At 43.4% G+C, this 15,873-nt stretch overlaps 4 protein-coding genes across 4 annotated transcripts; 1 reads left to right on the forward strand and 3 right to left on the reverse strand.

Moving 5' to 3' along the window:
- Nucleotides 1-423: 423 nt before the first annotated feature.
- On the reverse strand, nucleotides 424-3,954 carry bub3 (BUB3 mitotic checkpoint protein). Its single transcript, XM_040176994.2, has 7 exons — nucleotides 3,660-3,954; nucleotides 2,491-2,685; nucleotides 2,325-2,394; nucleotides 2,045-2,196; nucleotides 1,623-1,781; nucleotides 1,326-1,503; nucleotides 424-1,127 (listed from the first exon to the last, which is right to left on the reverse strand). Exons 2-7 carry the CDS (start codon nucleotides 2,683-2,685, stop codon nucleotides 907-909), a joined length of 975 nt encoding a protein of 324 aa, XP_040032928.1. The 5' UTR covers nucleotides 3,660-3,954; the 3' UTR covers nucleotides 424-906.
- A 737-nt stretch (nucleotides 3,955-4,691) lies between these two features.
- On the reverse strand, nucleotides 4,692-6,884 carry hmx3b (H6 family homeobox 3b). Its single transcript, XM_040177644.2, has 2 exons — nucleotides 6,273-6,884; nucleotides 4,692-6,076 (listed from the first exon to the last, which is right to left on the reverse strand). Exons 1-2 carry the CDS (start codon nucleotides 6,550-6,552, stop codon nucleotides 5,469-5,471), a joined length of 888 nt encoding a protein of 295 aa, XP_040033578.2. The 5' UTR covers nucleotides 6,553-6,884; the 3' UTR covers nucleotides 4,692-5,468.
- Nucleotides 6,885-8,886: 2,002 nt separating this feature from the next.
- On the reverse strand, nucleotides 8,887-12,992 carry acadsb (acyl-CoA dehydrogenase short/branched chain). The gene is made up of 12 exons (XM_040176372.2): nucleotides 12,862-12,992; nucleotides 12,602-12,726; nucleotides 12,106-12,268; nucleotides 11,905-12,005; nucleotides 11,610-11,816; nucleotides 11,288-11,458; nucleotides 10,753-10,878; nucleotides 10,593-10,685; nucleotides 10,400-10,489; nucleotides 10,167-10,304; nucleotides 9,894-9,993; nucleotides 8,887-9,506 (listed from the first exon to the last, which is right to left on the reverse strand). The coding sequence occupies exons 2-12, from the start codon at nucleotides 12,632-12,634 to the stop codon at nucleotides 9,430-9,432; spliced, it is 1,299 nt and encodes a 432-aa protein (XP_040032306.1). The 5' UTR covers nucleotides 12,635-12,726; nucleotides 12,862-12,992; the 3' UTR covers nucleotides 8,887-9,429.
- Nucleotides 12,933-15,496, forward strand: LOC120819196 (zinc finger protein Pegasus). The gene is made up of 3 exons (XM_040176373.2): nucleotides 12,933-13,454; nucleotides 13,537-13,725; nucleotides 13,955-15,496. Exons 1-3 carry the CDS (start codon nucleotides 13,319-13,321, stop codon nucleotides 14,884-14,886), a joined length of 1,257 nt encoding a protein of 418 aa, XP_040032307.2. The 5' UTR covers nucleotides 12,933-13,318; the 3' UTR covers nucleotides 14,887-15,496.
- Nucleotides 15,497-15,873: the final 377 nt, after the last annotated feature.

The raw sequence follows: 15,873 nt of genomic DNA on the forward strand, positions 1-15,873 counted from the left end.
TCGCTTTCTCTCAGCACACGATCGAGAGAACAGCCTCTTCGGGCCGACACATTCCAAGCATTTCTGGGGTTTTCTTTCACAGGTAGCTCATGTGACAAAACGTAAAGGTTCATTATAATTATTTTACACTGTCAAACTAAAATGGGTGTTATAAGACTGATCCAAAGAGAGCTGCAGTGTAGAGTGAACAAAACCTTTGATGTATATAAAAAAGACACAACTATTAACAAAAAAGAACAGTTTTTTTTTTTTTTTTTTAAATTAGGAAAATAAATTGCAGCAAAGAACTTTTGGTACACTGGACAAAACGCACATGTGGTAGTTTCACATGCAGAAGAGAACCAGTCTGAGGTGGATTTAGGTTCACCTGTAAACCAAAAACGGATTTGATCAACTCAAACACACACAGAGATCTGGCAAAAATATGTTTTATGAGTTTATTGCTTTAATCCAAAATCACCATTGTGTGATATAGGTGGGAGCATTTTGTTTCTGATATTACAAAACAATGAACACTGTGTCTTCACAAAACATTAAAACCTCCGTCAACAAACAAAATTGCTTCCCAGATAAAAAAAACAATATTTAAAAAAACTCATTGATTTATTCTCACAAAAAGTTGTAGATTACAGGGCTATTGTAAAGAATTACTGTACACTGCAGTAGCTGTTTGGTCAACAGGGTGTACGTTCACCACAGCACAGACACACAAACTGGTGGGGGGATTTTCAAGTTTGCATCTTTCAACTGTTGGATATTGAAACGTAGACGTACACCGATAGAGCATCAGCATAGGCTGCAGCCGGACGTGCTGCTTGGAAAGGCCGCTGCGTACTTGGATTCAGTGAGTATCGAAATGTCATACCAAGTACACAGGGGGGGAGGGGGGGACGGGGAGAGGAAGACTCACTTCGGCTTCGTCTCAGCATCTGTGACTTGGCGGATGAAGATGGCATCCCCTGGGTGGTTGATGTCACCCTTCTCGTGCATGTAGGAGGAGGCGATTGCAAGCATGGTGCCGTCGTTGTTGAAGGCCAGCGACGCGATGCTGGTCGGGTACCTGTGGAACTGACACAGGCGCTTCTTGTTGAAGGGGTCCCAGATGTTCACGAAGCCGTCCGAGCCACCTGGAAGAAGGAGAGGCTCAAGGTTAACCTCAAAAGATTTAGGCTGTGTTACTGCAGAGATACGGATCTCTAATAACATTGGACCCCTCGTGAAACCGTGGGCTCACAAGGCTAGAAAGGTCAAATTCAAAATGTATGGGACTTACCAAAAGACAAGAGAAACAAACTAAATGGAAAATAATAATATCTTTAACTTACCTGTGGCAAAGGTGTTATGAATACTGTGAAACGAGATTGCATTGACGGGGTAGACACACTCGATTCCTTCCTCCTTCAGCCTGTGGCATTTGAAGGCATACTTCTTCTTCTGAAACTCCTGGCTCGGGTCCAGGTACTCCACGGCTACGCGTCCTTCGATTGAACTCAAGACGTAGCCCTTGGAGGCAAGACAGGAAAGATGAAGTTACCCTCCAAGTTCTATTCATTAAATTAAAAAGAATCTGTGACAGAATGCGGTTTGGAATAAATACTCTGACAGTTTCTCAGTCTGTGTACCTGTTTGTTGGGGAAGGCTCTAATGCAGCGGGTCTGGTACTTGAGACTGGACTCTCTTCTTTGCTGCACGTAGCCCATGTTTCTCAAATCCCACACCAGTACTCGTCTTCCAGCTGTGCCGACAATCAGCCTATCGCCAGCCACAGAGAGGGTGTACACCTATCGCAAAGAAGAAAGACAAGATGGGACAAAAGAAATTCCAAAAGTCTTAATCAAAACGCAAAATCACATCCAGGCCAAAATCCAAAATAGTCATTGCATTTGCTTGGTGCATCAATGAAATATGCTTGTTTTTTTAAGTTATGTCCTTCTCAAACAGTTGCTTTTTAATACACAAAAACAAAAAGTCAAGTCAACAATACCATGTGGTGTCATATAAGCATAGATTGCTTTACTAATTCCTAAGTCGTTACAGTATCTACCTTTTCAGGCTGAGTAAAGGTGCCAGCATTGCAAGGCGTCCTTGGGTCCCACAGCCGAACTGATCTGTCCCAGCTACCCGTCACCATTACATTAACTTCTGGACAGTATTCCACACAACGAATGGGGGCATCATGTGTTCCAACCACAGTATCTATTAAGGATCAGATGGAAAAGCAACATAAATGAACACATACAGCAAAAACATGGCATAGTTATGAGATCCATAAAAGCTTTAGTAACTAAAACCTTTCGTTAGTGTTCAACACATTTGTGACGTACCTTGGTCTGTGTTCAAATCATGCGTTTTTAATTGTGCATCCAAGCCTCCACTCCAAGAATGTGTTGGGTCCTGCAAGTTAAAAAGAAAGTTATCTCTGTCTACCATACGTTGCAGCTTTGCCATAAAAATGAGGGATCGAAACAAATCCAAAAACCTGTAACCTACATAAAAAGCACAGTCGAGAACCGGAGCAGAGTGCTGATACTTCATCCGCATGGTGTTGGCTCCGACATCAAAGAGACGGACAGTGCAGTCCCAGGAGGAAACCAGCAGGAACTGAGCCGCGCTGGGGCTGAACTTGACAGCGGAGATGCTGTCCTCTGGTCCTTGGTCTAGCTTGTATTCGTTTGAGCCCGTCATCTGCAAACAGGAAACATCCCACAAAGCCTGAAAGTGAGACTAAAAATAATGCTCAAGTGTGACTTCAATGACAACTCATAGATGGATCAATGACTCTTTTCAAATCAAACAGTATTCAGGGTTGGACACAGGATTGATTGAATACTCTGGATTCAAACTCAACTACACGACAACCACCACAAACATGAGCTTCAAAAAAGGTCCATATATTTTGTTAATGACCTCAATATGATTGAAATACAAACATACATAATGTGCTTCGCAATACCAATAAGTGTTACACATAATGTTACACAACACAGTTGTATCATATGATCAATAACTAGAAGAGCTTGGACTAAACAACTGTTGCTGCTAGCCAGTGTCAAAACCATTTGATACATTACTTTTACTGTACATTCGATTACTTATTTGAGAGTATAAAAAGGTTAGCTTTGAGCTAACGCAAAGCTGAAGTCGGTGGATTTCAGTTTTGAAAAGAAAGTGGCTCCCTCCACTAGATCATATATGGCATAAGGGAATTAATAAAATGAGTTATACCGCTTGATCGGTCTGGAAAAGTAGGATCAATGAAGAATTTCTATAGCAACGTTAGCTAACGTATAGCTACTATCGTCAGTGGACGGCTTTCCCGGCTTGTTGTTAGCCTAGCTTAATGACAAGTGTTCGTGGATTTAGCTCACGTTAAGTAGCCCCTACTTGGAGTTCGAGTTCTTAGCTTGCTAGCATAACATAACACTATACGCTCAATTAGGTGATAATCTATTGATAGAGCTTGTAGAACAGTTGTTTTACTTGGTCTAGATCGCATTAGTTCGTGTTTCATACTGACCAAATGAACTGTTCGGTTGCATCCAGCAATTACACTTAGCCGGGAGCCGCATTCTGTTTCCACTAGTGTTTGCTAACGCTAGCTTACAATTGTAAAGACAACGTCGCTCAATCCCTGATGTTAGCAGTTTCTCTTTACTTACCGTCTCAGTTTGGTGTCCTTCACACACGACTGATTATTTGACGAACCTAATTATTACGCCTTGATATACGGTAAAATATTCAACGTGGAATTGCTACAAAGCAAATGTGGCTGTACGAAGCTAACTCCTGGACAAGCGCCGCCGGAGCCCTAGTGGATAGTGATTGGTTGAGACAAATGTTCAAAATCCCGCCAGCAATATGATTGGTGGATTAAACCACACTGACATATCCGTTGTTTCGGTGTAGGTCACATGACACAGGACTACTCTCTCTCTCTCTCTCTCTCTCTCTCTCTCTCTCTCTCTCTCTCTCTCTCTCTCTCTCTCTCTCTCTCTCTCTCTCTCTCTCCCTTGCACATATAACATATTCTGTTATAACATATTTGGCGTCATAACATTAGTTGGCATAACTATGTCTTTCATTTAAATATATACAAAGCGAAAAAAACACTTAAAAGCAATGCTGGCATACAATGTGTGCAGTGTAGCCTTACGGTAATCTTCCAATAGGAATACAAATACTGTTATACTGCTATTCATGAGGTCAACTATCGTGGAGGGAGTTATATTACAAACGTACACATGCTATTGGTAATGGCTATCCTTATTTTTTGTGTTTTCAGGAGATCGTTGCCCAAATAGCTCTAGCGTTGAATAACAGTATCTTAACCATTATCCGAACCTTAGGGAAAAATAAATAACATATAAACATTTGTATTTTTTTAAAATCTGTTAATTTTTGTTTTCTTAAATTAGTCAGAAAACAGCTGGACATCAAGCCGTTTGTGGTCAAAACAGCCTATCGGCCTAAAACCCAATGGTTCCTCAAATTATGTGTAAAATGACATTTTACATGTTTCTAATCATCGGATGAAAATGATAGCCTTCATTTATAAGACTATCTATTCAAATGTGAGTATTTTATTTTGGACACCCCGATCATCTCTACAGACATGTGTTTTTATGCCATATTTAAAAATGAGGACGAATGCGGGCGAATGTAGGTAAAAAAAAGACCCATCGGTGCTCACAAATGTTTACAAATCAGAATCTTAATCACACGACTTAATTGAACAATTCATTTTCCATGTACACCATCATTCTCTTATGGATAAAAATAAATTTTCTTTGGGAACGGAATTTTTACTCGCTGTGAGAACATATAATAGACACAATGTCAATAACCAGAGAAAAACAGACAAAAACAGAGGCTATTTTTTGGCTCTTTGCATGGCTTTCAATTTACCGGAGAAACACGTCATAAAAACAAATGCCAATCACCTGCAGTTTTTCGGGATTTTCTGGATCACATGATTGTCTGAACTGATACAAAGAGAAACATATTTGTATGTTTACAAAGGGTGGCAGCCTGTAATGCGCAGCCAACTTATTGCACAATATTGGAAAAAATAAAAATAATACATTTAACATGTTTTCCTACAAACACTGACACAAATGTCTTTAAAATACTTAAGGACAGTCAATCCTGTTTAAAAACAAGTCACATTAAATTATCTTACTGTGGCGCCTCCAACATTTTCACCAATAATAGTAATGCCACGTAATAATAATAATAAAAATGACAATAATAATAACTCTTATAACACCAATAGTAACTGCAATATGGACTTGCTCAACGACGCTTCAGCAGGATACATGATGATTAAATAGGAAATAATAATAATAATATTAATAATATGATGACCCTATTTTGTCCGTAGAATCTACAAAATCTACAAAATGCATTTTTTTTTCTCAAATGAAAGTCACCCTCATTTAAAAACATATGTACAGATGACGCAGTCCGTGTTAAACGTGCCTCAGCAGTGGGACCGGGTGGGAATAGTACATGTGGTGGGGGAAAGCCAGCAGTGACTGGCTCCCCGGCGGTGAGGTGGCCGCGGGGCCCCCGGCCGTTTCCGTGGCTCCGCTCTCATGGTAAAGTATGGGAACCCGCACAATCCTCTGCGCCGCCGCGTGGCTCAGGTTGGCCGCCTCCAGCTCCGCGGCCAGCTGCCGTTTCCACTTATTCCTCCGATTTTGAAACCAGATTTTCACCTGCGTCTCCGTCAGGTGCAGCGACGCGGCCAGGCCCGCTCTCTCCGAGCTGCTCAGGTAGCGCTTCACGTCGAAGGTGGACTCCAGCTGGAACACCTGGCTCCTGGAAAACACCGTGCGCGTCTTCTTCTTCCGGCAGGGCTTCCTGTCGGAAGGGTCCAGCTCGCCGGTTTTCCTCCTCCAGTCGTCCCCTTGGTCGGTTCCTTTCTTCGGTTCCTCCGAGTCACTTTCATCCAGCGCGATGTCGTCGTCGGCGCTTTCCTCTTTGCCGTCGTGGTCGCTTTTTGGGGGATCCGGGGAGCGCGGGTCCGGTGTCGGCGATGCTTCTCTCACGTTGACCTTCTCAGACCCTGCTGACACTAAAAAAAAAAACAATACAATGTTTTCAAATTAGACCCGCTGGGCCTTTTGTTGAAATCTTGCCAATAACCCATAAATCATATGTGATATGACACATTTGGTTGTAATAAATTCACATTTATTCATATTTGTATTTACTAAATTCAGATCACTTCAAACCAAAACACCACGTTTACGACAGTTAATCGTATTTACCTCCAGCCCTCAGGTGCGTGCCGAGCGTGTACGGGTACCACCAGGTGGACGCTCTCTCCAAATACTGCGCCGATAGTCCGATCCTCTGCGTGGGCAACTCAAATCGAGGGAAAGACAAGTCCCCGAGCCGGGAGATGAAGCTCCCTTCGAACGCTGCCTTGGACGAGCCGAGGAAGCCTTTGGGCTTCGTGGGCTTGTCTTCGATGTTCAGCAGGTTCTTTATGGAGAACGGCGAGTCTTTTGCATGCTGGCGAGTCTCTTGAGCGCCAGAGTCCGCCATCACCGTTCACTGTGCGATGTCCGGATCACCATGAAAACTTATCTAGGGCGACAGAAAACTCCTGAAGAAGATTATCGTTTTAGGTCCAGACTAAGCGAGAGAGAGAGGGAGGGAGGGAGAGAGGGGGGGAGAGACGATAGGAACGGTTCCGGAGGAGGATCAGAGGAAGAGCTCAGAGATCACTGCGTCAAACTTGCGCTGGATTGCAATGATGAAATAAAAAAGATGCCACCCGAGTTAAAATGCGCTCGGTCCCTGCTATTGGACAAGTGCAATAGCAAATGGGATTTGAGATGAAACCGCGAGGGGTTGTGACGAGAATAGACTCCAGAGAAATAGGCCGGGCTATCGAGTTTTTGGGCAGCGGGCTCATCAGTGCGTAGCCACTTATCATCCAATTAGATTAAAGAGGAGAATGTATCTGGGTATTTTGGGGGGTTCGCGAGCAGGAAATATTCGTCAGTAAATTTAATAAACGGCCTTGGGATTATCACACTTTTACAAGCAGCAGTTTGGCACAAATATTACGCACATAGCGCATATTTTACGCATTATTGTAAACCAACGACAACGTAAAAAAAGTTAAAAAAAAAGATTCCGATTAAAAACCTATGGTGACATATCATTATAGACGGTGATATCAAATCCATTCGCATGTTGAAGCTGTTGTTGACCTGCAGAGAATCAACCTCATTCCTCTGTTATTTCAAATATCCTCTGATTCACCTGCGTGCAACAGGGAAGCATTAGCTGCACTCCTCCTGTACGTGAGCCCATAGACTCCGATGTAATTGTATTAGTCAGGAAGTGCCACAGGCAGACATCAAATTGAATGCTTACCACTGTGATAATGGCTTTTCAAATCAGCTTTTTACAAAAGCCTGTAAACCCACAGGGGCAGCAGGTGATGTGATGCATGAGGATGACAGAACAAGTCTTGTTTCTGCAGATGCAGATGCAGTGAATTCTATTCATGCATAGAAATTCCCCAAAAAGTGTGATTAGATTAAATGGTATTGCAGAAGATAAAGAGATTGAGGAAACTGTCAGTTTGAGGCACCGAGGGAAACGACAAATCATGGACTCTTTAATCAAACAACTTGCCTCTATGCAGGGAACCTATTGCTTGAAAGGTCCCATAAAGCAAACGCACAAAAATGTACGTGTGTCACACAGCCTTTTGAACACATTTTTCAGATAATATTTGAATCAGATCCATCAGCAAATATGGACATAAAATAAGACTACAAATACAAACCGTGGGATGCATTTAAGCTTCATTATTAACACTTCAAGCGTTTGCAGAGAACTAATCAAACCAATTGAATTTGCTCAACCCACAAACACCCAGTCTGTCCTTTTAGCTCGCGGAGCGCTCTCCAGCTCTAAAGGACAACACTGTGTTTTGTGAAAAGCTACTTGAATCCCTGCATAATTAGAGGTCTCATGGCTGTGTTAAAGATGGGGGCGGAGAAAGAGGCTAGTTGAGCTGCATTTGCCAATGCAATGAGAAAAGCAGGTAGTGTTTCCATCGGATTATGCTCATTAAACAGGGGCTTGCACAACGGAGACAGCAAGTCACAATGGACCAGAGGGGGGAAACAAAGTCAATTAATCAATGATGCAAACGCAGGCCTGTGTTATAAATTTTGTCGGATTTGTGCTTTTGTACAAAAGATGGAGCTGTTATTTCATGTCTGTTCTTTTCATGTAATTTATTTGAACCCGTTGTGTTTAACGTCCAATACACCGGCCATAAAAGGCAGTCAGGTACACCTCACGCCTAAGTGATCATTTATATTTCTCTTAACAAACATCTGTGGTGTTTTGAGCTTGTATCAAGTAATATTAGTGAATAAAATCATATTGTGACAACAAAAAAATGAGGCTAGACATGTATATATTTTATAATTTCATTTTTTTATCCTTGTTGATAAATACAATTAAATCCTTGAGTTATAACTGTCTTTTTGTGAAACCACAAGATGAATTATTACCAGGGGTTGAACTGGCTATAAATATTCTGTATATAGACACCGCCTGCCTGTGTTGTGTAAAACAATAGACCTCATTTTGCAAATGCAAGCTGTGGATTTGTAATCACCTGAAAAATGATCAGTAAGTCGATTATGCACTTTTCATCTGAAGCACCAGCACAATTAACCGAATATCAAATGTCACCAGAGGTGACATGGTGCAAAACGACCTGGTCAGGGACTGTTCTGCTGCCTCAACTCAGAGGGCCGTTGTCACTTTGGAGAATGCTGCCATCTAGTGACAGTTCATATTAACGCACCTCAGTTACGCCAAAGAAAGATGGTCCACTGCACGACATCGTACTTAATCTTTATTGAAAGTTCATGATAAAGAGGAAAACGTTAGAATTCCCCTGTTTATACATATGTGATTGCGCTCAAACTCGGAAGGCACTGAAACATTCAAAGAAAAGCCAAATGAAAATCTTGCTAATAATCAAGATGCATCTAATAATGCATCATGATTCATCAATTGTCACCATATGTTAATAAGCAGAAGGAACAACAGTACGAACAAGAGGGAAGCGGCACAACGCAACAAACATCGAGTTGATTCAGGGGTTTTGGAAAGGTCTGAAATAAAAAAAAAAGAAAACGTTCCAGAGAAAATTTCAACCAATAGATTGCGAAATTTAACCACAACATCAGTAACATCAGAGACGCTACTTAACGTTTGTTTAGAGAAAACACTGGTGATATAGCGAACAAACATCTGTAAGTGCAACAAAACTCTCGAAACATGAATGCATATCTACAGCAATGCACTCCCAAAAGTCATTTGAGGGGAAGCACACGGAGTGTAACACAGGTTTGCAATCCGTCCGGCTCCAGTGGGCCGGTTTCAGCTATCATACTCTTTGTCAATTAACTTGGCCATTGTAGAAAGCTGGACGTTTGTCGTGCCCTCGTAAATGGTCCCTGCACATGGGAGACAAACCAAAGCATTAGAAACAATTCCTGCTTAACAAAACAAGGCCAGATTTGTCAAATTCCGCCCGCTCACTACGTGAATGAGGTGACCAGAGGCCTATTATCCAGCTAGAGGAATGAGGAGCCCAAACGCGGCGATAACCGGAAAGGGGACATTTTTCCCTGGCAGCTTCCTTGGCTGTGTTGGTTATAATGGCACCAGAGGGGAATTCCTGCAGAGTCCGATTACAGCCGCTGCTATGAGCCCTTCCCTCCGCCCCTCTCTGGTCCAATCACTAACAGCTACACCTGACCTTCCTGCAGCCCTCACGAGTTGTGTCCCTTTCCCCATTGTAGCCTCAGTCACTTGTGGTGCACCACATATGTCATGCTCACCAATTTTACAGTCTCTGTAGTATTTCTCTATGGGGTAGTCTTTCGTGAAGCCTACCCCTCCCATCCATTCGATGCATTTAGATGTGGTTAGGGTTGCAACCTGAGGAAAGTCAAATACAACAGACTCTTATCCAATCCAATAGACACTGCACCGTCTCCATATATGCATTACATTTTAGCACTATATCCTAGAAATAGAGAGAAATAATTCAAAAACTCTCAACAGCAGCACCACCCGTGTGTTGTGTGTAGCGAGTGAATCAGGGAGCTCACCTCTGCAGTGAAGTATTTGGCCATACAGGCCTCCTTGATGAAAGGTCTCCCCGCCTCTTTCAGACGAGCAGCGTTGTACGTCAGCAGCCGTCCGGCTTCAATCTGCGTGGCCACGTGCGCGATTTGATGCTGCATGCCCTGGAATGCAAGCGACACAAGACCCCGTCAATACGATGGTCCCTGGAATATTGGGAATAATCTCCAACATGTTATGTGGAGGAGTGGATTTTAACCTGGAAGTCGAAGAGGCGTTTTCCAAACTGCACTCTCTGTCTGGTGTAAGGAATTGTGTTATCAAAGCAACCCTGTGCAAGACCAACCATCTGAAACACACGCAGGGACAAAGTTAGCACATGCACCATCTCCCCTTCACACGTTGTGACCTTTAACAGAGCAAGTAGATCGTTTTAAATAAAGACCGCTTACCTGAGCCGCTATTCCAATTCTGCCCCCATTCAACATTCCAATAGCATACTTGTAACCCTGGCCGATCTGGCCCAAAATGTTTTTCTCTGGTACCTAAAACGAAAGGCAGGGGGTTAGTAACAGTCACAGTTAGTAACAGTCACAACGCGAGGTAAGTTACCTTGACATTGTCAAAGTTGAGCGGACAGGTGGACGACGCACGCAGGCCGAGCTTGTTCTCCTTCTTGCAAATCTCAAGCCCCTCCGTGTCCCGGTCCACTATGAAGCAGGTAATCCCTTTGTATCCCTGTTAATCGATGGGGAGTTTTACTTTATTACAGAGGCCCATTTTGTTATTCTGCTCGTGTCTCACTGCTGGTCACCGGAGTTGTCTACAAGATGCTTTATCAGCTGCCAACTCCAACAATAGCCATGTTTTGTTGATTATGTTCTTCATGATAATGTGCGGGAATTGGCTTCCTGAGGGAGATTTGGCAACTTCCCTGCAAAAAGTGGCATCTTTTGTAGGTAGTGATGGTGGCTACTTTAATGGGGTAAGAGTTGGCATCACTCGGCTGGGTTTTTAAATTGAAGGATTATTTTTAAATGTCCTCCCTCTGCCTTTAAACAGTTGCAGGATTGCATTTAAGAAAACAGCGAAAATCAGATGTTACTTTTAAATTAAGTTTATGACAAGGACGGCAGGGGGTACTCACAGAAGAGGGGTCGACATTTGCCATCACTAAGAAAACCCCTGCATGCTCTGCATTACTGATCCACAACTTGGATCCATTGATGATGTAATAGTCCTTGTGTTTATCAGCGCGCGTCTTCAGAGAGAAAGCATCACTCCCCGACTCTGCTTCGGAGAGGCAGAAGCTTCCGACCTGTTCTCAGGAAAGCATTACAGTAAAGACAGCACTGAATATACAGCGTATTGATAATATACGGTAGCATGCGCTTTGTCTTTGTCTCGTCTAGCTGCTTGGGATTTATGCCACTCCATTTTGCTATGAGACGGAATGTTAAATTGCTCACCATGTCAGTTGTCAGGCGGCTGAGGTACTGCTCCTTCTGCGCTGTTGTGCCCAGTTCGGCAAACAGAGTGTTGATCAGCGTGTTCTGGATGTCGCAGAGCACAGCCACAGAGGGGTCCACCTTCGCCAGCTCCTCAATCACCAGAATGGAGGCAAAGAATGTGGAGCCGGTGCCGTTGTACTCTGGGTCAATCTCGATGCCCATGAGCTGTAGAACAAGCCGATAAAAAGAAAAATCAGTCGTTGATTATGGAACTTAAACATTTGCATTGGCTTAAGTGAAATGATTCACTTACACCCTGCTCAAAAAGAGATTTGATCACTTCCTCGTCCATGGTAGAGTTTTCATCCATCTTTGACACGAACGGAGCAATGCGCTCTTGTGCATATTTTTTAACTGTCAAAGATGAAGACATACGTTTAGTCCTGTGAGTAACATCTGTCCCTCACTAGCCAGCAGAAGTAGAATCAACGATTCTGCCAAGTGTCCAACTCACCTGCTTCCCTCATCATGCTCTCCTCCTCTGAATAGGTTTGAAGCGGAGGAAATGAGACTCCACCAGCTGCCTGGTCTGAGGACACATCTGCAGCAGGATTGGTGGACCTGCTCCTCCATGCAGCCCGGGACGCGCCCCATGGTCGAGAGATCTGTCTGCACGACTAAAAACAAAGACAGGCAACAGTGAAGATGTCTTTTAGGGCGTAATGTGTTACCTTAAATGCACATTTTGAATCAGAGAGCCGCACGGCTACGATTCGGCACCAATGTCAGGTTTATAAATTGTTCCCGTTTTTCTGCGTTTGTGATATCATTTGCCAGCACTACTCAGAGGTTGGTTTGAGCCTTCATGCTAACGCTAGCTGTGTGTTAGCAGGTAACGTCAGCAACAGCAAGTTGGGGCTACACAAGCCATGGATAAATATTATTTACGGTAGGAAAATACCGGAAACACAGCAATTGCTAATAACTTTGACAGTGGTATTGAGTCTCACCTTTGAGAAAATCCTGACCAATGATGCTGCCATTATTAGTTACAAAATGTTTACGTGCGTGCCTATGTCATGTCCGGCGTCGGGGTTTAATGCTGCCTTCGGGTACCACTTGTGAAAATCCGCTACTGGAATTTAAAGCGTAAATTAGACAACAATTGAATAAGCACAATTTAAATCAAGATGCCACTCCTATTAATAGACATGTTCTATCATTAGAGTGAAAAAAATATCGGTATTGACAGGGTCAAAAAGAAATCTACCTGTTGGTCTAGGAGCGTTCTTGAGACTCGTTCGCCGGAGTAATTCTTTAACGACGGTTCACGAACGCAACAGTTGCGTTTAGAGGAGCACAAAACAAAGAAGTATCAGCAAACGGGGAAGCGTTCACCTGGCAACAGTCTGAGCCAAATATTTGAGCCACCGGGCCCAGTTTTCACAGTTGTCTCCTCTTAATGATAACGTTACTTAGACGCTGACATGTAAGCTATGACTGCTTTAAGGTTGGAGCTAGATAACAATAACGACATACTGCTTCACGGGCGACCTAGCGAGACAACGTTGCTATTGCTGTTAACAGCTGTGAGCTAACGCTAGCCTACAACATTTCCACAGGCGATACGTTAGCTAACTTACTGCAAGGTTGCAAGTGTCCGAACTGAGAGCCTCCGACTGTCTACTCGTTTCCTTTGGATCTTATATTAGGTCTCAACCAGGACTATGGAAACGATTAAGACCGAGCCTGTGGATTTTGTGAAGGAATTCCAAGAATACCTGACCCAGCAGACCCAGCATGTCAACATGATCTCAGGCTCTGTTGGTGGAGAAAGGGACCAAGGGGAGCCGTTTCTAGCCGGTGGGAAGAGAGTGCAGTAAATTCAATGTTTTGTCGATAATGTAAGAGTCATTTGATGAAGTCGTTGTGCGTTTGGTTTAAGTTGCCCCCAGGAGTGAGCAGAATGGTCTGGACCCTCCGTCTTTGGAGGTAAGCCTGCCAATGGAGGATGGTCCAGATGTGCAGATGGACGGCCTGGAGAGGACCTGCGATGGAAAGTACAAGTGCAGCTACTGCAGCTACGCCAACAAGGGCATGTCTCGTTTGATAGAGCACATCCGCATCCACACAGGTCAGAGTTCACACAGCATTCATTGAGACATTAGGAAACATTCCTTAGCAATTAAGGATGATCTATTTGAAGAATATCTTGTACTTCCATGGTATTTTTGTCGATATCACCATGCACATTTTGTATAATCTCACACAACACATTGTGCTGTCCACGCTTGCCCAGTCAGGTGTGCTTCGTAATATAAGTATAATATCTACAATTATTTCATGCCCCGATTGTCACCCAGGAGAAAAGCCTCATCGTTGCCAGCTGTGCCCATTTGCTTCAGCGTACGAGCGCCACTTGGAGGCCCACATGCGCTCACACACAGGAGAAAAACCGTACAAATGTGACATCTGCTCCTTCCGCTGCAGTGACCGCAGCAACCTGTCGCACCACCGCCGCCGCCGCCACAAGCTCTTGCCCACCAGGGCCGTCCGTTCTTCTTTCTCCAACAAAAGAATATTGAGCTCCCTGCAGAAGAGGACCGGCTCGCTGGGCTTCAGCAGGCGACTGCTCATCAACTACAACCCTCCCTCCACAGGGATGCCAAAGTCGGATTGTCTAAATGACTTGTCTTACAAGATCCACCATCATATGCATACCGGTGATCCCAAGAACTATCCCATGGTCGATGAGAATGACAGTTGCAAAAGAGATGCTAATGGTTTGACTTTTAATAACCCACTGGACCAGCTGTCTACACTTGCTGGTCAGTTAGCCAACCTCCATCCCGAGTCTCAGACCCCTGCATCCCCAGACAGGGAGTCATTCAAGGACGAGAAGCCCATTCTCATACAACAAGTCTCCAGTGAACACGTAGCCATGTGTTCAAATGAGGTGCAGACTTTACCACTTAAAAATGAGTCTCCCACCTCGGGCCACGGGAGTTGCAGTCCAGCTCCCGGCCTCGGCTTTGAGAACAGCGTGAACACTGTTACTGCGAGTGTCAGCAACAGCAGGACGAGCACACCCGCCCCGGCCCCGACCACAGCCGACCAACAGCTCTTAAATAAATGCCAGCACTGTGATATTCAATTTCTGGATAACATCCTCTACACCATTCACATGGGCTGTCATGGCTACGAACACCCATTCCAGTGCAACATCTGTGGTCACATGTGCATAGACAAATACAACTTTTCGTGCCATTTTGCCCGCGGACAACATAAAAAGTGATTACGAGCACCATACGGTGTGTTTGCTCCTTGTGTTTGCAGCATATTTTCTGCACAGCATCTTAACATGTTCAACCTGATTTTATATATTTAATCATTTTATTTTGTACAGTTTCCCTGTTTTATTTATAATGTGATGTGGCCCAAGTAGTATAATATACAGTATTAAATGTTTTGAATGATTAGCCTCGGAGTGATACATACGAACGGTGGAGAAAGCGACTCATCCATCTTGAATACTTCTAGGCTAATGTAGATGTTTGTGTTAAGAGACATGATCCCGGAGACATTATTTATTATATTTAGATAAAACGCTAACAGTATTTTAACACCACACGTTATGAACTTCACCAGATCAGTATTTATCTTGGGATTGTTAACATTTTTCCATCATCTGTACACAACCTGTGATTGAACACCAAAGTCTTAGTCTCAGTTAAATTGGCTGGACACATTTTGCTGTGAGAGATTTAAGTGAGATGTGTAATAACTGTTGGTTTGATTGGGTCATTTTCTTTTAAAGGTTTGTGTACAACCAAACTAATTATAATCCTGCAGTTGTGTACTGTACTTCTGTCACTCCATTAAACAATTGTACGTTTACAAACCAAGCAGTTTTGTAGTACCTGCTTCTTTTGACTGAAAAGGTAAGCTTGTTTGTATGTGATTCTCTTGTTATGGCCATGAAAGGATTATTTGAGGTCAACGTAGTAGTTTCTATACTGGCACCATATTAACATAAAACTTGACCCCGACCGTATCACAGTATCTTGAGTTTGAAAATGATTATTTTTGAAATGATTTATCTCATGCTTGGATAGTAAAAGTTGTCACCCAGCAGGAGGACGAGCCAGAGCAGCTCTGCCATTGTGGCAACTGGCCAGATAACTGTTCCTCTCAGTGAGAGGGGAGCGGGAGCACTCGCTTCACTAGGATATTTGCTGCAGAAATCGGGGTCCCATTCCTTCCTGTATTGATATTTCTCAAA

The sequence above is a fragment of the Gasterosteus aculeatus genome, chromosome 5 (assembly GCF_964276395.1).
Source record: "Gasterosteus aculeatus chromosome 5, fGasAcu3.hap1.1, whole genome shotgun sequence".
NCBI classification, from domain to species: Eukaryota; Metazoa; Chordata; class Actinopteri; order Perciformes; family Gasterosteidae; genus Gasterosteus; species Gasterosteus aculeatus.